Raw genomic sequence first — 23483 nt, forward strand, 5'->3', positions numbered from 1 at the left:
AGAATATAGATCTCTAGAAAAAAAATGAGGGTAGAGAATGGAAAGTTGACAGTTAATCTGTGCAGAACGGGTAAAAAGGTTGTTTGTAAATCTTTGGACATGAATAGAAATGGTAAAAGCACATCATAGTATTTGTAACGTAGTGCTATTATATGGGTATGACAGTGGTATAAAGGGAAAGTCTAAGGTCATGTATAGTACTAAAAAGAAAGCTAAAAATATATAACATGGGACTGTGTAACAGCAAAAACCCATGTGAAATATGAACATGGGTGATATTGCATATGTAAGACTGTTTTCTTCAAAACTGAACACAGGTATGTTAATGTTACAAATGTTAATATCAGGGAAGCAGATGTGGCTCAACTGATAGAGCATCCGCCTACCATATAGGAGGTCCAGGGTTCAAACCCAGGGCCTCATGGCCCATGTGGTGAGCTGCCCTATGCACAGTGCTGCTGCACGCAAGGAGTGCTGTGCCATGCAGGGGTGTCCCCCACATAGGGGAGCCCCACGTGCAAGGAGAGCCTGTGTGAAAAAAGTGCAGCCCACCCAGGAGTGGCGCCACACACACGGAGAGCTGATGCCGCAAGATGATGCAATGAAAAGAGACAGATTCCAGGTGCCGCCTGACAAGAATGCAAGTGGACACAGAAGAACATACAGCAAATGGATACAGAGAGCAGACAACGGGGCAGGGCAGGGGGAGACCAGAGGGAAAGGGGAGAGAAATACATTTTAAAATCTTTAAAAAAAAAAAAAAGATGTTAATATCAGGCAAAAAAGAAGAAAAAAACACAAGACAACATTATGCTAAGTAAAAGAAACCAGACACGAAGTACTACATATTGTATAATTCCATTTATATAAAATGTAAATATAAAACAATTTATAAAGATGGAATTAGATTAGTGGTTATATAAGGCTGGGGAAGGACAGCGAAAGTGAGAAGTGACTGCTAAGGTATGTGGAGTTTTTCTTTTTGAAGTGACAAAATTGCTCTAAAATTTTTGTGGTAATGAATGCACAATACTGGGATTATACTAAAAGTCACTGACTGTACATTTTGGATGGATTGTATGGTATGTGACTATACCTCAATAAAATTCCTTTTTAAAAAAAGACAACTACAAGTGTCAGAGCGGATGTGGAGAAACAGGCATACTCATTCATTGCTGGTGGTGGTGTAAAATGACGAAATGGAGGTGGTGGACAGTTTGGTAGAATTACCATATGACCTGGCAATCCCACTACTAGGAACATACCTAGAAGTATTGAAAGCAGGGACTTGAACAGGTATTTGTACACTAAGGTGGCTTATTCACAATTGTCAAAAGATAGAAGCAACCCAAGTGTCCATCAACAGATAAATGGTAAACGATTTGTCATATATACTTCAAGTGAAATATTACTCAGCTGTAAAGAGGAATAAAATCCTAATGCATGCAAAAACATGGATGAACCTTGAAGACATTGTGCTGAGTGAAATAAGCCAGGCACAAAAGGACAAATATTGTATGACCTCACTGTTATGAACCAATGATAATAAGTAAACTCACAGTTAGAATCTATTAATAGATTATAGGTTACCAGGGTATAGATTGAGGTTAGAGAATAGGGAGTTGATGCTTAATTTGTACAGACTTTCTATTTCGGTTGATTGTAAAAGTTTGGAAATGGATGGTGGTAATGGTAGCACATTATTGTGAGTATATTTAAGTAATAGCATTGAATTTTATAGGTGAATATGGTTAAAAGGTAAAACTTTGTTACTAGAATAAAAATTAAAAGATAAAGCATAGAACAGTATAATACAGTAAACCTATTGTAGACAATGGACTATAGTTTATGGTACACATTTAAGAACATTCTTTCATGTATCATAAATGTATGACACTATTATAAGGTGTTAATAGGGTGATTTAAGGAAAAACGTACACACAATATATACTTTGGATGATAGTTAACAGTACTACTTTAATAACTTTTCATTAATTGTAATTATTGTTTAAAAATAACTACAATGTGGGAGAAGATGTGGTTCAGGCCTGCCTCCCACATGGGAGGTTCTGGATTCAGTTTCCCATGGCCTCCTGAAAAAATGACAAGAAAACAAATAACAGGGAAGCAGATGTGGCTCAAGCAATTGGTCTCCCATCTACCATATAGGAGATCCAGGGTTCGATGCCCAGGACCTCCTGGTGAAGGCAAGCTGGCCCGTGTGGTGAGCTGGCCCACACAGAGTGCTGGCCTGTACAGAGTACTGCCTCATGCAGGAGTAATGCCCCGTGCAGGAATGCTGCCCTGCACAGGAGTGCTGGCCCATGCAGAGAGCTGGTGCAGCAAGATGACGCAACAAAAAGAGACACAGAGGAGAATAAGAGATGCAGCAGACCAGGGAGCTGAGGTGGCGCAAGAGAATGATTGCCTCTCTCCCACTCTGGAAGGTTCCAGGATCTGTTCCTGGAGCCACCTAATGAGAATACAAGAAGACCCAGAAGAACACACAGCAAATGAACAGAGAGCTGACAATGGGAGGTGGGGGGGATAAATACATAAATAAATCTTAAGAAAAAAACAAAAACCAATAACAAGGAAAACAAGCAATAAAACCAACTCAGGGAAGCCAATCTGGCTCAGTGGTTGAGCCACACCAGCTTCCCACATACAAGGACCCGGGTTCAATCCCTAGCCCCCTGTACCTCAAAAAGAAAAAAGTACAATGTAAATATAAATCAATTTATAAAGATGAAATTAGAATAGTGGTTATGTAGGCTGGGGAAGAATAGAGGGATTAAGAGGGGACAGCTAAAGGATGTGGAGTTTTTCCTTGCGGAGTAATGAAATAGATCTAAAACTTTTTTGTGGTGATGAATACAAAACACTGTGATTATACTAAAAGACATTAATTATGTACTTTGGTTAGATCATACAGTATGTGACTATATCTCAATAAAACTGCTTAAAAATAAATAATTGTGCAAGAATAGCAGAAATAGCAGCTATGTACAGCACAGGAAGCATGGAGAGATAGAGAGGTGAAGAATTTTCTTGTTTACTTGTTTGCCGTTCTTTGTTTATTATTATCACTGAAATAATGAAAATGTTCTAATAATGACTGAAGTGATAAATGTACAACTATATGATTATACCAAATACCATTAATTGTACACAGTAGAGGAACTGTATGCTTTATTAATATGTACCAATAAAATTGATTTTTTTTTTAAAGCCACTGATTATACACTTTGGATAGGTTGTATCACATGTGAATATATCTCAATAAACCTGCTTTAAAAAACATAAGCACAATTACAAAAATGTGCTGCCATTAATTTTAACAAATGTGCTTCCATCAAAGGCAAGGTTTGGTAGTGGGGTCGTATATGGAAATCCTGTTTTTAATGCAAGATTGGTCTGTAAACATACAACTTCTCCAATAAAAAAAATTTTTTTTTTTTGAGGAACCAGAGACCAAGGATTGAACCCAGGACCTCGTATGTAGGAAGCCGGCGCTCAACCACGGAGCCACATTTTTTGCATTTTGTTCATTTTTTTTTTTCAGGAGGCACTGGGAACCAAACCTGAGACCTCCCATGTGGGAGGTGGGAGCTCAACTGCTTGAGCTACACCTGTTCCATGCCCCCCCCGAATTAATTAAAATAAATAAAAGGATTGTAATAGTGAGAACATGGGACTGTATAGCATAGTAAAAACACATGTGAAATATGAATATGGGTAAAATTACACACATAAGATTGTCTTTCTTTGAACCTTAACAAAATTATGTTAATACTACAAGATGTTAATATCAGGCAAATAAAACATTATGCTAAGTGAAAGAAACCAGACACAAAGTACTATGTATTGTATGATTCCATTTATATAAAATATAAATATAAATCAATTGATAAAAATGAAATTAGATTAATGGTTACATTGGGCTGGGGAAGGGCTGCTAAGGGCTGTGGAGGTTTTCTTTCTGGAGTAACGAAATTGTTCTAAAATTTTTTGTGGTGATGAATGCATAACATTGTGATTATACTAAGAGCCATTGATTATACACTTTGGATAGATCGTACAGTATGTGAATACATCTCAATAAAAATTTTTAATGAAAATAAAAGGATTGTAATAATGAGAATTGGTCTATTGAAACAACAAAATTCATTGAAAAGAATTGTAATGGGCTATGTAAATTCACTTAAAATAGAGAAAGTTTTTTAAAGCAATAAAATCCCCTTTTAAGAGTTAGGAACATGATAACCAAAAAAAGGGAAAAACTGAGTTTTAACTACTTTAATAAACATTTGAGTAGACCATATAAAAAAGTAAATTGAATTTAAATACTATAAGCAAAATATGTTCTGTAGCATTTATACTTGAACAATAAACTTATTATTCAACTTTGGGTTTGTTTCTTTTTTTACCTGACAGAGAGAATAGTACCAAGACAGAGGAAGATCAAACACTCTTAGTGCTGCTGTCTTCAAGGAAAACTGTGATTCGTTTACAGTTTCCTCTGACATGATTCCTCTTCTAATCTTCCTTAAATGAAACATAGAAATACATCAGTCACAAAGACATCTGGCTACTTTACCAAATGAGAGACACAAATTGAAACTTTAACTTTTAATCAGCTTTTTTTTTCTTTTCTTTTTTCAATTAATTAGTCACGATATTACCCTTACCTAAAGGGAAATAATAATTCTTAGTCAAATTTACTTGAACCTAAATATCATTTAGTAATCATCAAAGTAGTAAAAGAGAAAATGACTAGATTAAAACTCTTAGTCCAGGCAGTACTTTTCCCTTAAAAAACTACAGATTCTAGATTCTCTTTTTTCCGGTTAAAAAGTCTACCAGCTTTTAGACAGCAATTTAAAATCTACTGCTGTTTCATGAAGGAAATGAGTAGAAAGTAGATTTTAAATTACTGTCTAAAAGCTGATAAACTTTTTTCAATTAATTAGTCACGATATTACACTTACCTGAAGGAAAATAATATTCTAAGTCAAATTTACTTGAGCCTTAATATCATTTAGTAACGTCTGCTATCTCTATTGAACTCAAAAAGAGAAGTCAGATGTCTATGAAGGAGGCAGCTGTCACTCAAAGAGAGATTCTTATGGCAGTAGAACCCTGAGAGCTCACGGTCTGAGTCTCTACTTTGTGGAGCCAGAAACTCAATTTTATCAGTGTACCCACCCAGTTGGACACACACGAAACAAACTCAAAATATTGATGTATAAATCAGTTTACAAATTTATTTATTTATAATCAGACTTCTTATATATGCTATCAAAGTACACCCTCCCTGAATAAAAGTTTGTGCCAAGAAAAGCATGGAAACTATCTCCAGTGCACACAGAGTAGGATTCTCCAGTAACCATTATGCCTACTAAATTCAATAGTTCTTTTCCATAGATAATGCTGCATAAACCATTACCAAATTCTCATAAGCTGAGCTCTCTTTTTTTAGACTCCATGTTTCCAGACATGTATCAAAACCACTGATTACATAGCAGTTTCCTTTCAAATGAAAGTCACCTTGATTATAAGCCTTGGGTATTTCCAAGTCACATTCCTAAAGTAATACCTTGTAGGGTGGGTGATTGTTACCATGGCTTATCTCACTCCTTTTATAAAGATTCTTATTAATAACACTCTCAGAGCATAAACTTGATCCCCATACCCATGTTTTGATTACAACTCAGTGTAATGAGTTCTAACTGAAGTACATTTATTCCAACCACCAAATCATGATATGAACATATTATTGAGAAAGATAGAGAAAACAGAGTAGAAACATGTAAATACTGAGTGGAGGTCCTCTGGGGAGTGAGGCTATGAGTTTAGGGAAGATTGGCAGGGAATGGCTGATTTTCATTGCAAGTGTTCTGTACTATTTTTTGTAACTGCCTTTATGTATTATTTTTTAAAATGTTATAGTAGGGCATGGTTGTAGCTTAGTGGTTGAGCACCTGCTTCCCATGTGTAAGGTCCTGGGTTCTATTTCCAGTACCTCCTAGAAATAAATAGATAGATAAATAAATAAAATGCTATGCTAAAAAAGAAAACAAAAGTACATGTATTCTCTCTACCTCACTCCCAAAATTGACAGTTTTATTGGGTTCTATTTCCAATACCTCCTAGAAATAAATAAAAAATAAATAAATTTTTAAAATGCTATACTAAAAAAGAAAACAAACGTACATGTATTCTCTCTACCTCACTCCCAAAATTGACAGTTTCATTTTGAGAAACATTTTTACTAATTGAATAGATTCTGGATCTTAACCCATGTACGGTACTGCAAAAAGAAAAAAAAAATTACTGAAAGCAATTCAACTTAAATAATTTTCTCAGTAATAGATGGTTCCAAATTTTAAACAGAGGGAAGCGAAAATAAAGCATACACTTTAATTTGCTGCAGTGGTTCTCTTAAAAGAATTACCAAAAAACCCTCTATTTTTGCATTTTATGTACCTCAGCTGAGGAAGTGATTCTAAACAGGACAATATTAAGGTTTAATTACATAACATTAAAAAGCTAGTCATTTCAGTTGCTTGAGAAGTATTAATTAAAATAAACATCAAAGCAATTTCATGATTATTTAGACTTATAGAGGGGATCTAAAGTATCATGAATAATACGTTATTGTGTGATATTATCCTCTTCTCACCATTCTAATCACTTAACAATTTAAAATAAGTGTCATAGAGTTTGCCTCCCTAAGTATCCTAAAATTACACTCTACAACTTTGATTTTATTATCCAAAAAGAAAGAAAATCTAAAATTTTCATTTAAAAATGAATTAAAACATAAATCTATACAACCGAATTATAAGAAGAAACTTAAACACAGGAAAAAATCTAAGTTGCAATAAAAAAATATATAACAATAATAATAAAGATCTGTTCAAGAACAAGATTTTTTGGTGTCCTCTCTCAAGAAGAAGAGATGAACAACTATTCCAGAAGGGGCCCGACGTCACAATCATGATGCTAAATTATTCTTTTTGAAAGCACCCTGAAAGAAAGTCTTCCACATTCAAAAATCACTCACTGCCCAAAATCTCTTGCTTCCAGGTAGAAACTCTTGAACACACCAGTTACCCAACTCCCGCAGGTTCACCCGCGCCCCCTTCCTCCACTGCTCTTTTTCCAAGGAGAACAGCGAGGCAGCTCCCAGCCCGCCCCGCCGCCCCGAACTTGATTGCGGTTCGGAGCGGCAGAAACCCAGCGGCAGCGAACCCCTCTGATTCAGCACTCCCTCTGTCGTGGAGGGCTCTCCGCCCCCAGCACCCCGAGTTCCAAGGTCTAAGGCTGGCGCTCCAGGCCCGTGCCCCTCCCTGCCCCGCGGCTTCGTCCCTTCTACCTCAACAACTCCCCCACGCCGCGACCTTACCCGTCCCCCACGTCCCGCTTCCTCTACCCGGTACCTGGGACTGCAGACCGGAGGCGACCCAGCCAGCGCCTGCTTCCCTGCCGCAGCGCGGCAAAGAGCCACAGGCAGCCTGGCCGCAGGTAGCGGAGTCCTTCCGGGGTCAGGAGTGGAATGGTGGAGAGAAAAGTGGCCCGGGCCTGCTAGCCTTTTCACGTGTCAGGCTACATGTGAAGCAGTTCCTGCCATTTTTGTTTAGGGCACAGGCTCTTTTCCCCGCCCATTCTCCTTACTACATGAATGTTAACCGTAAGTTACAGCTGTAGCATCCTTTCACAAAGCTGTTAAGACATGGTATCAAACTATCCCCCTTCGAGGGTATCTAGGACCGTTCCGTGCATTTCAGAAAAATGCACATAGATAAGTTCATACATTATTTAAAAATATATGTATATATACATATGTGTATATACATACACACATTAAAAATACATACATTATTAAAATATATACTTTAATAATGTATAAGGTCTATATATATTATTTCAGTCCCCCAAAACCCATCCATGGATCTTAGATTAAGAACCTCTACCATAGGCCCTCAGCACTCAAACAAATAAGAGACATTCCAACACTGTATTGATGATGCAGTTATTACTGATTTCAATTCCTCTTTAACTTTTCTTCAGGCTCTCTGCTTAATTAGGCAGTCAAAGAATAGTGAATACAGCCATTTGTGTTATTGGGTGTATGGGTTAGGTGGGGTATAAATTTCTCTGAGTTTCCCTCTAATATACAATAAATTAACTGGGTTGGGGATGGGGGAGTAGAAAATTTAAAAACAAACTAACAAAACCCACCAAGTTTCTGTTCTATATACAGTCCTAGCCACAAAATTCCTTCAGAACTACAGATTTCAGAATTCTGTTTGCTAAGCATATTTGTGCAGAAAAGTCAAAACACATTTTTAAGGAGAGCTAAAACATGAGAGGAAATGTTACAATTCCTATCTAAGGAACAAGAATTAGAAATGTTTTCCATTAGCATTTAAAATTCCCATTCTGTCAAATGGAAAACAAGAAAAATAATACTGGAAGCGGACTTGGCCCAGTGGATAGGGCGTCCATCTACCACATGGGAGGTCTGCGGTTCAAACCCTGGGCCTCCTTGACCCGTGTACAGCTGGCCAACGCGCAGTGCTGATGTGCGCAAGGAGTGCCGTGCCGCGTAGGGGAGCTCCACATGCAAGGAGTGCGCCCCATAAGGAGAGCCACCCAGCATGAAAGAATGTGCAGCCTGCCCAGGAATGGTGCCGCACACACGGAGAGCTGACATAACAAGATGACACAACAAAAAGAAACACAGATTCCTGTGCCGCTGACAACAACAGAAGTGGACAAAGAAGAACATGCAGCAAATGGACACAGAGATCAGACAACAGGGGGGTTGGGGGGGAAGGGGAGAGAAATAAATAAAAAATAAATCTTTAAAAAAAAAAAAGAAAAATAATACCAATGTATGATATTACTAGATGAATAATGACTAAGAATGCACAGGCTGAGTTTTTTGTGGAAATATTTTGCACTTATAAAGTAAATGGAGCTCATGGGACTTAAAGAACCAGAAATTTGTAAGGTTATTTTTGTTTATTATCCCAATCTCAACCATGCTATGTCCTCCCTATTTCCCACAACTTCCAAACAACATTTGGCCTAATATGAAGAGCAATAATAATGATGACTATAACTTACAGTAACTTTCTTAAGAACATTATTGCCTTTAACTGTGCAATAAACACGAATAAAGTAATAGTATCCAAAAAGTATGAATTTTACTTTTAACAGGAATATAGGATGTATCACATTTCATTTCTTTTTCTAAATCAAATGTAATTTGCTCCAAGCTTCCCTACTCTTGGGTTGACAGATTATTTCATTTTAGTTGTTACTGGGTGTATGAGTTAGGCTGCTGTGCATTGGCTATAAGTAACAGAAAACTGAACAAATAGTGGCTTAAATCATAAGGACAGGGTATAACATACAATATAGTAAGTGGACATGAGTCTCATATGTGGACTTGATGTCTTCTGCCACCCTTAGCCAAGAAAAAGTAATCGGACCTGGATTAATTCTAATGACCTATCTCTCCCCAGATAGCCAGTGTAGCAGTTTGATATTATTTAGGAATTCCAAAAATAGATAGTAGATTATGTTTGTAAATTAGGTTATTCCTCTGGGCATATTAGATTATATTGGATTCAGAGGTTTCACTTTTACTTGATTAAATAATGATTGAGGCTTTGATTGGGACACGTTAGTAGGACGTTGAGCCCCGTTGGTGGGTGAAGGACTCACAAAGAAACTGCGTCACAGAGAAGGGAGTTTGGAGTTTTTGATCCTGGAGCCTGGGAAGTAAACACATAGAAAAGCAGATACCTGAGAAAGGAGAGAAGAGCCTCAATTGGACGCAGCAGAGGTCCCAGGAAGAGAGGCAAGCCGTTTGCCTGTTAGTCCATAGCTGGCCTTGTGAAGAGCACAAAGGAGCTGAGCCCAGAGAGAAATGAACCCCAGAAGAGAGGAGCCCAGGAAGCCAGAAGCCTTTAAGATGCCAGCAACCATCTTGCTCCAACATGTGGCAACAGACTTTGGTGAGGGAAGTAATTTATGCTTTATGGCCTGGTAACTGTGGCTTCTACCCCAAATGGATACCCTTTATGAAAGTCAACAGATTTCTGGTATTTTGCATCAGAACACCTTTGACTGACTAACACAGCCAGTTACTATGTAATGCTCACCAACAAGGTGGTACTGTTTATGGAACACCGCCAGTTGTTTATATTGTCCAGGTACTGCATTATTTGCAATGTCTCCCCTTAATGAATTCTGGGGATCCTATGTGCTTAATATCAAAACAATACTGTGGAGTCAGACTCCTTGAGTGTGAATCCTATCTGTGCTACCTACTAGGTGCATGGTCCTGGGCAGAATATTTACCATCTTTATGCCTCAGTTTCCTTCAGTTGGACATTGGGAAGATAAATGAAATAATACTTGTGAGGGCACTAGAATTCTTATCTAAGCTTTTAAACTGAGTTACTTGAACTATATTTAATATATTTGGTTTCCATTTCAATCCCATGTATTTTATTTTTTACACATAGAAACATTTATTTTGAGAAGGCGTCCATATGCAAAGGAGTCCATAGACAAAAGTTAAGACACTTCTGGGAAGTGTCTGGGAAGATGGCAGACTAGAAAACACAGGACTCTCTTCTTTCCCAAAAAAATAGCTAGAGGACAGGATGAAATGGCCTGGAAGGAAATCTTCTAGGGTTTAGGACAGAGGCGAAGGCTGGACACCACCCAGAGAGAGAGGAATAAAGGAAAAGAATTGTGACAGCAAAACTGAGTTAAAACCAGCAGCTGCTACTGCAGGCACCTCCCCACACTAAAGACACATTAGAATTCTCAGTCCTCTGGGCTGGCTACTGACAAAGGGGGCTCCAGGGATCTACTGCCCCAGGAAGGGGGAAAGAAAGGGATACTGCCTAAGGCTGACTCAGCTTTTGACCCACACATTTGGTCTTCTCTGTCCCGACAGCTCTTCCAAGCTGGGTGGGGTTGCACCATTGTTTGCACTGGGAGCCAACAAGGGACTAAAGAGGTCTGATACTCTCAATCTCCCTCTTTACTAACCCTAACTGATTGCTGAGGATGCAGAGGGGTGTCCAGAATTATTCCCTACTGGAGAAAAAGGAAGGAGCTGCCAGAGAAGACTGGAGAACTCTCTCTGAGAAAGTTTTAATTACAAGGCTCTTAGCCTCCAGGCACTCGATGTCACTGATCTGGACTGAGTTGCAACAGACAAACTTCAACCAGGCATTGAACTGAGAGGGCTGCCAAAGAGCACCATCTGCTGGCAGACCAAGGAAGTGCATGTGGGAAAATTCAAAGTAAATAAGAGTTTTTCTGGCCTTTATAACCTCCCTCGCCAAGGCCCCAGGAAGCAGGTCTGCAACACATTACTGGGTCCACTGTCAAGTTTTGAGCAACTAACTGGGCCAATCCTACTGATCCAGGCTGAATTAAGAATCAAAGAGGAGGGAAACAGATGTGGCTCAACCAGTTGGGCTCCCATATATCATAGTAAACTACCATCCTAATCAGATGACTAGACATCAGTAAAATATTACAAGCCATTCTAAGAAAATGGAAGAAATGGCCCAAGGAAAAGAATATATCAAAACCCAAGAAGAGATGCAGGATTTGAAACAACTATAATGAGATGCACACAAATATCCAATCAAATTAATGAGTTGAAAGACAATATGGCTAAAGAGATAAATGACATCAGGAAGACATTGAAATAACACAAAGAAGGATTTGAATCCTGAATAGAAAACTAAGAGAGCTCATGGAAATGAAAGACAGAATAGGTGAGATCAAAAACACATTAGAGGCATACAACAGCAGACTTGAAGTGAAAGAAGAAAGAAGTGATACACAATACAGAACAGCTGGAAATGAAGAGAATAAAGAACAGAGAGGGGAAAAAATGGAAAAAATTGAGCAAGGGCTCAGGGAGTTGAACAACATACATGTCATGGAAGTTCCAGAAGGAGAAGAGAAGGGAAAAGGGGAAGAAAATTTGAGGAAATCATAGCTGAAAATTTGCCAACTCTCATGAAAGCAATGAACTTAATTGTCCAAGAAGCATACCATACCCCAATCAGGAAAAATCTGAATAGACCTACCCCAACACACATACTACTCAGAATGTCAGATGTCAAAGATAAAGAAAAAATTTTGACAGCAATAAGAGAGAAGCAAACTATCACATACAGGGACACCCAGTAAGGGTTAGTGTGCATTTCTCATCAGAAACCATGGAGGTGAGAGAACAGTGTATGATACAATTAGGATACTGAAAGAGAAAATCTACTAGCCAAGAACTCCTTTTCCAGCAAAATTGTCCTTCAAATATGAAGGTGAGGATAAAATGTTCACAAACAAACAGAAACTGAGAGAGTTTGTAAAAAAGAATCCACCTTTGCAGGAAATATTAAAGGAAGGCTTAGAGCCTGAAAGAAAAAGACAGGAGAGAGAGAGGCTTGGAGGAGAGTAAAGAAGAAAGAATAGCAGAAAAGATAACCAAAAGAATAAAAAGACAGACAAAAACAAGATATGTCATTTGAAAACCAAAGAGTAAAATATGGAAGTAAATAATGCATTTAGAGTAATATCATTGAATGTGAATGAATTAAAGTCCCCGATCAAAAGATACAGGCTGATGGAATGGATAAAAAAAAGAAAAAAAAAGAGCCATCCATATGTTGCTTACAAGAGACTCAGCTTAGACCCAGGGATACAAACCGGCTGAAAGTGAAAGGTTGGAAAAAGATAGTCCACTCAAATAGTAACCAAAAAAGAACAGGGTAGCTTTACTAATAGTGAACAAAACAGACATTAAATGCAAAAAAAGTTATGAGTTATATAAAAGGCCAATATATATTAATAAAAGGGAAAGTCCACCAGGAAGATATAACAGTCATAAATACCTATTCACCTAACCAGGGTGCCCTAAAATACATGAGACAAACTCTGGCAAAACTGAAAGGAGAAATAGGCATCTCTACAATAATCATTGGAGACTTCAACACACCATTCATGTCATTAGAGAGAACAACTAGACAGAACCAACAGAGAACATGGAGCTTGAACAATATTATAAACAATCTAGACCTAACAGACATACACAGAACATTGCACCCAAACTCAGTGGGTTATATATTCCTCTCAAGTGCCCATGGATCTTTCTCCAGGATAGACCACATCTTCAGGTATAATGCAGCTCTCAATAAATACAAAAAGATTGAAATTACACAAAGCACCTTCTTAGATCATAGTGGAATGAAACTGGAAATCAATAATAGATGGGAAAAAGGTAAGTTTGCAAATGTATGAGGCTAAACAACACACTCTCAAATAATCAGTGGGTCAAAAGAGAAATTGCGAGTGAAATAGTAAATATATTGAGACATATGAAAAGGAGAATACAGTTTATCAAAAACTTATGGGATACGAGAAAGCAGATGTGACTCCAGTGATTGAGATCCTGACTACCACATGGGAGACCCTTGGTTCAGTTCCTGGTGCCTCCTAAAGAAGACAGCAAGCTGACGCGACAGGCAGGCACAGCAAGCTGATACAAGTTGACTTAACAAGAGACACAAGAAGAAAAACATAATGAGGTACACAACAAAGCAGGGGGCAGAGTTTCCCAGGGCCTCCTAAAGAAGAGGAGCAAAACAGTGAGCTGATGTGATGGACAGGCACAGCAAACTGGTGCAACAAAATGATGTAATGAGACACAAGAAGAAAAACATAATGAGAGACCCAAAAAAGCAGGGAATAGAGGTGGCTCAAGTGATTAGGTGCCTCCCACCCACATTGGAAGTCCTGGGTTTAGTTCCTGGTGTCTTCCAAAGAAACAAGGAAGATGAACAGACAAAGCCAGTGCAAACAAGGAAGAGGGTGGGGAGAAATAAATAAATAAAACAAAATAAATCTTTAAAAAAAACACAACTTATGAGGTACAGTGAAGACAGTCTTGAGAAGGAAAATTATAGCCCTAAATGCCTATATTAAAAAAGAAGAAAGAACTAAACTCAAAGATTCAACCAAACAACTAGAAAAACTAGAAAAAAATTTCAGCAAAACAATCACAAAGCAAGCAGAAGGAAAGAAATAATATGATTAGAGCAGATAACAAAAGGACAATTGGAAAAATCAACAAAACAAAACTTGATTTATTGGAAAGATCAATAAAATTGACAAACACTTACTTAGACTAACAAAGAAAAAAAGAGAGAAATGCAAATAAATACAATTAGAAACCAAAGGGGGGAAGTTATGACTGACCCCACAAAATAAAAAGGATCTTAAGAGGATATTATGAGAAAATGTATGCCAACAAACTAGACAACTCAGATGAAATGGGCAAATTCCTAGAAATGCACAAATGACCTACAGTGATGCTACAAGAAATTCAAGAACTTAATAAACAAATCACATTTAAAGAGATCAAATCAATCATCAAAAATCTCCCATCAAAGAAAAGTCCAGGACCAGATGGTATCACAGGTGAATTCTACCAAGCATCTGTAAAAGAATTAACACCAATCCTATTTAAACTCTTTCAAAATATTAAAGAGGAGGGAAAATTACCCAACACATTTTAAGAAGCTGACATCACCCTAATACCAAAGCCAAACACTACAAGAAAAGAAATTTACAGATCAATCTCTCTAATAAACATAGATGCAAAAATTCTCAACAAAGTACTTGCAGATAGAATCCAACTGCACATCAAAAGACATACATCATGACCAAGTGGGATTTAATCCTGGTATGCAATGTTAGTTCAACATAAGAAAATCAGTCAACGTAACACATCACATTAACAAATAAAAGGGAAAAAAAGCATATGCTCATCTCAATTGATGCAAAAAAGGCATTTGACAAAATCCAGCACCTTTCTTGATAAAAACACTTTGAAAGGTAATAATAGAAGGAAAATGCCTCAGTATGATAAAAGGTACATATTAAAAACCCACAGCCAACTTCATACTCAATGCGGAAAGGTTGAAAGCTCTCCCTCTAAGATTGGGAAGAAGACAAGGATGCCCACTGTCACCATTGTTATTCAACCTTATGCTAGAAGTTCTAGCTAGAGCAATTAGGTAAGAAAAAAATTAAAGGCATTCAAATAGGAAAAGAGGAAGTAAAACTCTCACTATTTGAGGATGACACGATCCTCTACTTAGAAAATTCTGAAATGTCTATGACAAAGATACTTGAACTAATAAATGAGTTCACGTTTGGTGATATAAGATCAACCCACAAAAATCAGTAATGTTTTCATACACTAGTAATGAACAATCTGACAAGGAAATCAGGGGGGAAATTCCATTACAACAGCAACAAAAAGATTCAAATACCTAGGAATAAATTTAACCAAAGGAGTACAGGCCTATGTGCAGGAAACTTCAAAACAATGCTAAAAGAAATCAATGAAGACCTAAACATATGGAAAGATATTCTGTGTTCATGGCTAGGAAGACTAAATATCGTGAAGATGGCAATCCTGCCCTAACTGATTTATAGATTCAATGTAATACCAACAAAAATTTCAAGAGCCTTCTTTACAGAAACAGAAAAGAAAATTACCAAATTCATTTGGAAGGAAAAGTGCACCCGAATAGCAAAAAGCATTCTACAAAAAAAGAGTGATGTGAGAGGAATTTCACTGCCTGAACTTGAAAATATTACAAACCTACAGTGGTCAAAAGAACATTGTAGGGAAGCAGACTTGGCCCAATGGATAGGGCGTCCGCCTACCACATGGGAGGTCTGCAGTTCAAACCCTGGGCCTCCTTGACCCATGTGGAGCTGGCCCATGCGCAGCGCTGATGCGCACAAGGAGTGCCGAGCCACGCAGGGGTGTCCCCCGCATAGGGAAGCCCCATGCACAAGGAGTGCACCCCGTAAGGAGAGCCGCCCAGTGCGAAAGAAAGTGCAGCCTGCCCAAGAATGGTGCCACACACATGGAGAGCTGACACAACAAGATGACACAACAAAAAGAAACACAGATTCCTGGTGCTGCTGATAAAGATAGAAGCAGTCACAGAAGAACACATAGCAAATGGACACTGAGAGCAGACAACTGGGGGAGTGGGGGAAGGGGAGAGAAAAAAAATTAAAAAAAAAAAAGAACGTTATACTAGCATAAAGATAGACACATTGACAGTGGAATAGAATTGAGATTCGTGAAATAATCCCTCACCTCTATGGTCAACTGGTGTTTGACAAAACTATCAAGTCCACGTTAATGGGACAAAACAGTCTCTTCAACAAATGGCCCTTGGAGAACTTGATACCACAACCAAAAGAATAAAAGAAGACCCTTATCTCATTCCCTATATAAGAATCAACTCAAAATGAATAAAAAACCTAAGAATAAAAGCCAGGACCATAGAACTACTAGAAGAGAATGTAGGGAAACATCTTTTTTTAAAAAAAAGATTTATTTATTTATTTATTTCTCTCCACCCCCCCCCCACCCCGGTGTCTGTTCTCTGTATCTATTTGCTGCGTCGTCTTCTTTAGTTGTAGGGAAACATCTTAAAGACCTGATAGTATTTGGTGGTTTCTTGGACCTCACACCCAAAGCACATATAACAAGAGACAAAATAGGTAAACGTGACCACTTCAAAATTAAACACTTTTGCATCTCACAGTACTTTGTCAAAAGGGTGAAAAGACAGTCAACTCAATGGGAGAAAATATTTGGAAATTACATATCTGATAAGGGTTTAATATCCATGGCATATAAAGAGATGTTACAACTTAACAATGAAGAGACAAATAACCCTATTTAAAAATGGGCAAAAAACTTGATTAGACATTTGTCCAAAGATGAAATACAAATGGCAAAAAAATACATGTAAAAATGTTCGACATCACTAATGATTAAGGAAATGCAAACAAAAACTACAGTGAGATATCATTTCACACCTATCAGAATGACTGTTATTAAAAAGACAGAGAACTACAAGTGTTGGAGAAGATGTGGAGGGATAGGAACACTTATTCACTGTTGTTGGGAAGGCAGAATGGTACAGCCACTGTGGAGGTTGTTTTGCAGTTCCTAAAGAAGTTGAATATAGGTTTGCCACATGACCCTGCATTTCCACTGCTAGGTATTCACTCAGAAGAACTGAGAGCAGTGGCACGAATAGACATCTTCACACTGATGTTCAAAGCAGCATTATTCAAGTTTACCAAAAGTTGGAAACATCCCAGGTGTCCATCAACCAATGAAAGGATAAACAAACTGTGGTGTATTCCCATCATGGAATATTATGCAGCTGTAAGAAGAAATGAAGCCATAAATCATATGACAACATGGATGAACCTGGAGGACATTATGTTGAGTGACACAAGCCAGATACAAAAGGACAAATACTGTATGATTGCCTTACCATGAATGAAATATATTGTGTAACATCTTGTATGACTTCTTTTATATAAAATGTAAATATAAATCAAGATATAAAGATGAACTTTGATTAGTGGTTATATAGGGCTAGGGAAGGCATGCTAAGGGGTGTGGAGTTTTTCTTTTTGGAGTAATGAAATAATTCTAAAATTTTTTGTAATGAGGAATGCACAATATTGTGATTATACTAAAAGCCACGGATTATATACTTTATTTTTTTAAAATACAGGTTTCATTTATTTTTAAAAGGTACTTAGATTACATAAATGTTACATAAAATATATAGGGGATTCCCATATGCCCTGCTCCCCATACCTCCCACATTTTCCCACATTACCAGCATCCTCCATTAGTCTGGTACATTCATTGCAATTGATGAACACACTTTGGAGCACTGTCATTAAGCATGGATTATAGCTTACACTGTAGTTTACACTCTCTCCCATACAATTCTGTAGGTTATGGCAAGATATATAATGGCCTGTATCTGTCATTGCAATGTCATTCAGGCCAATTCCCAATTCCTGAAAATGCCCCAGTATTACACTTGTTTTTCCCTTTCCTTGCCCTTGGAGTCACCAGTGGTCACAGCCTCCACATCAATGATATAATTTCTTATATTGGTAGAATCAGAAAAAGTCTATAGTAGAATACCAATAAGTCTACCTTATGATTACACTTTAGATAGATCATAAGGTTTGAATATATCTGAATAAAACTGCTTAATAAATAATGGTGCAGGAAAAGTCAGAAATAGTAGCTATGTACAGCAGGGGAAACAGATATTGAGAGGTGAAGAACTTTCTCATTTACTATTATTGAAATAATGAAAATGCTCTAATAATGATTCAAGTGATGAATGCACAACTCTGTGATTTTACCAAATGCCATTGATTGTACATTTGGGTGAACTGTATACTTAATTAATAAAATTGATTTGTTAAAAAAAATAGAATCGTGATGGCAAAATAGTGAGTTAAAATCTGCAATTGCAGTTGCAGGCATCCTCCTCCATCCTAGTGACACTTTTGAATTCTCAGGCCTCAGGGCCAGCATCTACAGAAAAAAAATGGGGCCCAGGTATCCACCTCCCCAGGGAAGTGGGGAGATTGGAACACAACCTAAGGCTGTGTCAGCTTTTGACCCACAAATTTGATCTGCTCTGCCCAAGAGCCCTTCCAGGGCGGTGGGACCGTTCTATTGTTCGCTTTAATTGAATACTCTCAATTTCCCTCTCTGCAGACCACGACTGTTTGTTGAGGATGCAGAGGAAGTGGAATTATTTCCTACCTTGGAAAAGGGAGGGAACTGTGAACAAAAGTTGGAGAGCTGCCTCTGAGAAAGTTTGAATTACCAGGGTCTTAGTCTCCAGGCAGTATCCTCTATTATACTGTTCCAGTCCATGTTGCAGTGAACACGCACCATAATAACAAACTGAAGGGAAAAAACTACAATATTATTATTGAAATAATGAGAATGCTCTAATAATGATTTAAAAAATAGAATACTAGAAATGGCTTGATAGATGGACAGAATGAAATGGTAAATTTGGCAAATGTTAAAATTGGTGGATCTGGGTATATAGGGAGGAGGGGTATACTGGAGTTCTCTGTAAGGAGTTTGCATTATTTTTGTAATTGTCCTGTATATTTGAAAGTATTCCAAAATAAAAAAGTTTTAAATAGAAAGAAAGAAACAAAAACACATGATCATCTCAATGGATGCAGACAATGCATTTGAAAAAACCCAGCATCCATTCTTGATAAAAAACACTTTGAAAGATAGGAATAAAAGGAAAATTCATCAATATGGAAAAAGTCCTATATGAAAAACCCAGAGCCAAGATTGTGCTCTATGGAGAAAGATTGAAAGCTTTCCCTCTAAAATCTGGAACAAGACAAGGATGCCCACGGTCAACATTGTTATTCAACAATTGTGCTAGAAGTTCTAGCTAGAGAAATTAGATGAGAAAAAATTTAAAATAAAAGGCATCCAAATAGGAAAAGAGGAAGTAAAACTCTCACTATTTATGGATGTGATTGTATATTTAGAAAATTCTGAAATGTCTACAAAAAGCTACTTGAGCTAATAAATGAATTCAGCAATGTGGCAGGATACAAGATCAACATGCAAAAATTAGTAATGTTTTTGTATACTAGTATTGAATAATCTGACAAGGAAATCAGGAAAAAAATTCCATTTACAATAACAACAAATAGATTCAAATACCTAGGAATTGAGAGCTGATGTGGCTTAGATGTTCGAGTGCTGGCTTCCTGCATACAAGGTCCTGGGTCCTGAGTACCTAAAAAAACAACAAAAACAAAAACAAATGCCTAGAATCAATTTAACCTAAAGAGTACAAGACCTATATGCAGAAAACTTCAAAACAATTCTAAAAGAAATCAGTGAAAACTTAAACATATGGAAAGACATTCCATGTTCATGGATTGCAAAACTAAATACTGTGAAGATGTTAATCTATGCAAACTGATTTATATATTCATGCAATTCCACTCAAAATTCCAACAGCCTACTTTACAGAAATAGAAAAGGAAATCACCAAATTCATTTGGAAAGGAAAGTGCACCTGAATAATCAAAAGCATTCTAAAAAAAGAAGAGCAATGTGGGAAGGATTTCACTGCCTGACATTGATACATATTACAAAGCTACAGTGCTCAAAACAGCATAGTATTGACATAAAGATAGACACACTGATCAGAGGAATAGAATTTGGAGTCCAGAAATAAACCCTCAACTCTATGGCCAACTGGTGTTTGATAAACCTACTAAAGCCATGTTAATAGGACAAAACAGTTTCTTCAACAAATGATGCTGGGAGAACTGAATACCCATAGCCAAAAGAATGAAAAAGGACCCCTATCTCACTGTTTATATAAGAATCAACTGAAAATGGATCAAAGACCTAAATGTAAAAGCCAGGACCATAAAACTCCTAGAAGAAGGGAGTGGATGTGTATCAAGTTGTTGAGTGCCCAGTTCCCATGCAGGACGTCCCAGGTTCATTTACCAGTGCCTCTTGAAAAAACAACAACAAGCAAAACAGACAAAAACCAACTCAGGGCATCTGATGTAGCTCAGTAGTTGAGTGCTGGCTTCCCTTGCCCCTGGTACCTCAAAAACAAAACAAACGACAACAATAAAAAACAGCCTACTAGAAGAAAATGTAGGGATATATCTTAAAGAACTTGTGGTAGGTAGTGGTTTCTTGGAGCTTATACCCAAAGCATGAACAACAAAAGAAAAAATAGATAAATGGGACCTTTTCAAAATTAAACACTTTTTAAAAAGATTTATTTAATTTGTTTATTCCTCCCCACCCCTCATTGTTTGCACTTGCTGTGTCTGTTCATCTCCCTTGTTTCTTTAGGAGGCACAGGAACTGAACCTGGGAACTCTGAGAGGGAGGTGCCTAATCACTTGAGCTACCTCTATTACCTGCTTTGTTGTGCCCCTTCCTGTGTTTTTCTTCTTGTATCTCTTGCTGTGTCACCTTGCCTTCCCTGCCCATCGTGCTAGCTTACTGTCTTCTTTAGGAGGCACTAGGAATCAAACCAGGTGACTCCTATGTGGCAGGCGGGAGCTCAATCACTTGAGCCACATCTGCTTCCCCAAAATTAAACACTTTGCACCTCACAGGTCTTTGTCAAAAAGGTGAAAATGCAGCCAATTCAATGGGAGAATATATTTGGAAATCACATATCTGATAAGATTTTAATATCCATGATATATGAAGAGATGCTTCAACTCAACAATAAAAAACAAATGACTGAATTTAAAAAATGGGCAAAAGGCTTGAATAGACATCTGTCCAAAGAAGAAATAGAAATGACAGAAAAATCCATGAAAAAATGTTCAACATTAGTAATGATTAGGGAAATGCAAATCAAAACTACAAGGAGATATCATTTCACACTTACTAGAACAGCTACTATTAAAAAGACAGGGAAGTGGCTGTGGCTCAAGCGACTGGGCTTCTGTCTATCATATGGGAGGACCTGGTCGATCCCCAGTACCTTCTGGTGATGGCATGCCAGGCCTTCTTGGCGAGCCAGGCCTACCAGATGAGCGACGCAGCAAGGTCATGACCGAACAAAAGAGACCCTGAGGGGAGAGTCAAGGCCAGACGCAATAGAAACTAGGAACTGAGGTGGCACAAGAGACAGGGAACCTTTCTCCCACATTGGAGGTCCCCAAGATCGAATCCCAGTGAAACCTAGAGGGGAAAACGAGAAGGCAAAAAGAAACAGACACAGAAGATCACACAGCAAACGGACACAGGGAGCAAAAACAGTAGGGGGGGGGGAGGAAAAAAACTACAGAGAACTGCAAGTATTGGAGAGAATGTGGACAGATAGGCACATTTACTCACTGTTAGTGGGAATGCAGAATGGGACAGCCACTGTGGAGGACTATTTGGCAGTTCCTAGAAAGCTGAATATAGACTTGCCACGCGACTCCACAATACAGAGCAATGACATAAAGAGGAATCTTCCCACCCACTGATGTTCATAGTGGTGTTATTCACAATTGTCAAAAGTTGGAAACAACCCAGATGTGCATCAACTAATGAATGGATAAATAAATTGTGGTGCATACATACAGTGGAATATTATGTAATGGTAGGAAGAAATAAAGTCATGAAACACATGACATCGTTGAACCTGGAGGTATTATGTTCAGTGAAGCAAGCCAGACACAAAAAGACAAATACTGTATGAATATGCTACTATGAACTAAATACATTATGTAAACTCATGGAATTAATAAACAGAATATAGGTCCTCAGATAATAGAGTGAGGGTAGAGAATGGGAAGCTGCAGAATTGGTAAAAAGATTGTAACTCTTTGGAAATGAATGGAAATGGTGAGAGCACATAATTGTGTTTGTGACTAGCAGAACTATTATATGGGTATGACAGGTTGAAAGAGAAAGTTTAAGGGCTTGTATATTACTAAAAAATGTAACATGGGACAGTTTAACATAAAGAAACCTCATGTAAAATATGATTAAGGGTGATATTGCATATATAGGAATGTTTTTATAAAATAGAAATGCAAATAAACAAGAGAGAAGGAAACAATAGCAGCTATGTATGGCAGGGGAAGCATAGAGAGATTGAGAGATAATGAATTTTGTTTGCTTGGTTTTTGTTTTTTAGTATTGTTGTTTTTATTACTGGAGTAATGAAAATGCTCTAAAAATGATTGAAGTGATGAATGTACAAGTGTGTGACTATACTGAATACCATTAATTGCATACTTTGGATGGACTTATACTTTATTACTATGTATCAATATTTGTTAAAAAACCATACAGTGTATCTTCACCAACCACAATAGAATAACAGTAACTTGCAGTACTATTATGTCTCTTGTGAGGAAAAAAACGGGGAGTGTGTGGGGGGGTGGAAAGTGGGCAGCAGATTTGGCTGAAGCACTTGAGCACCTGCTTCCACATGGATGTCCGGGATTCAGTTCCCAGTGCCTCCTAAATGAGCAGACATTGAGCAAAAACAATAAGCAGACAACGAGCAGGACAAAGAACGGACAACTAGCAAAAACCAAGGAGCAACAAGCAGATGTGGCTCAAGAAGTTGAACGCTCACCTCTCACTTGGGAGGTCCCAGGTCGGTTCCAGTGCCTCTTAAAGAAAAAAACAGACAACAAGCGCAAACAACGAGCAAACAGAGGGAGCCGTCGAGGGCGGGGGGGTGGAGGGAATAGGAGAGTAGGGAATACAGTGCTAAATCTGGGTAAACAGAGTATTTCTTCGTACAAGGTCGGACAGTTGAGGCCCTTTAGCCACCAGCCTTAATGCAGGGTCTGTAACGCATCGAGACAACAGCGAATAACGATTCTAGTGTGCCTGTATAAAAGGCGGAGAAAATGTGTAAAATTTAAAAATGCCCAGAGCCTTAAACCGTTCGGTACTTCAGCGGCCCCCGAAGTCGCAGCTCCGACAGCCGAGTTTGGTGCGGGGGTCGGGCCTCCACGCCCGCGGCCCCGCCCCC

General features: G+C 38.1%; 1 protein-coding gene across 6 annotated transcripts in view; it reads right to left on the minus strand.

The window, feature by feature from the left end:
* The window catches only part of MIGA1 (mitoguardin 1), a 148390-nt gene extending 140725 nt beyond the window's left edge, over positions 1-7665 (minus strand). For 2 of the 6 annotated variants that reach the window (XM_071217331.1, XM_058303332.2), the window contains exon 1: positions 4431-4691. In XM_071217331.1, coding sequence (XP_071073432.1) covers positions 4431-4562 — 132 coding nt within the window. In that variant the 5' untranslated portion in view covers positions 4563-4691. Of the gene's footprint in view, positions 1-4430; positions 4692-7411 lie in introns of those variants that run through there. The other 4 variants (XM_058303333.2, XM_004472835.5, XM_004472834.5 and 1 more) reach the window with 4 other exon arrangements.
* Between the last annotated feature and the right edge of the window lie 15818 nt (positions 7666-23483).

This window comes from Dasypus novemcinctus, chromosome 9 (assembly GCF_030445035.2).
Source record: "Dasypus novemcinctus isolate mDasNov1 chromosome 9, mDasNov1.1.hap2, whole genome shotgun sequence".
In the NCBI taxonomy this organism is placed as follows: domain Eukaryota; kingdom Metazoa; phylum Chordata; class Mammalia; order Cingulata; family Dasypodidae; genus Dasypus; species Dasypus novemcinctus.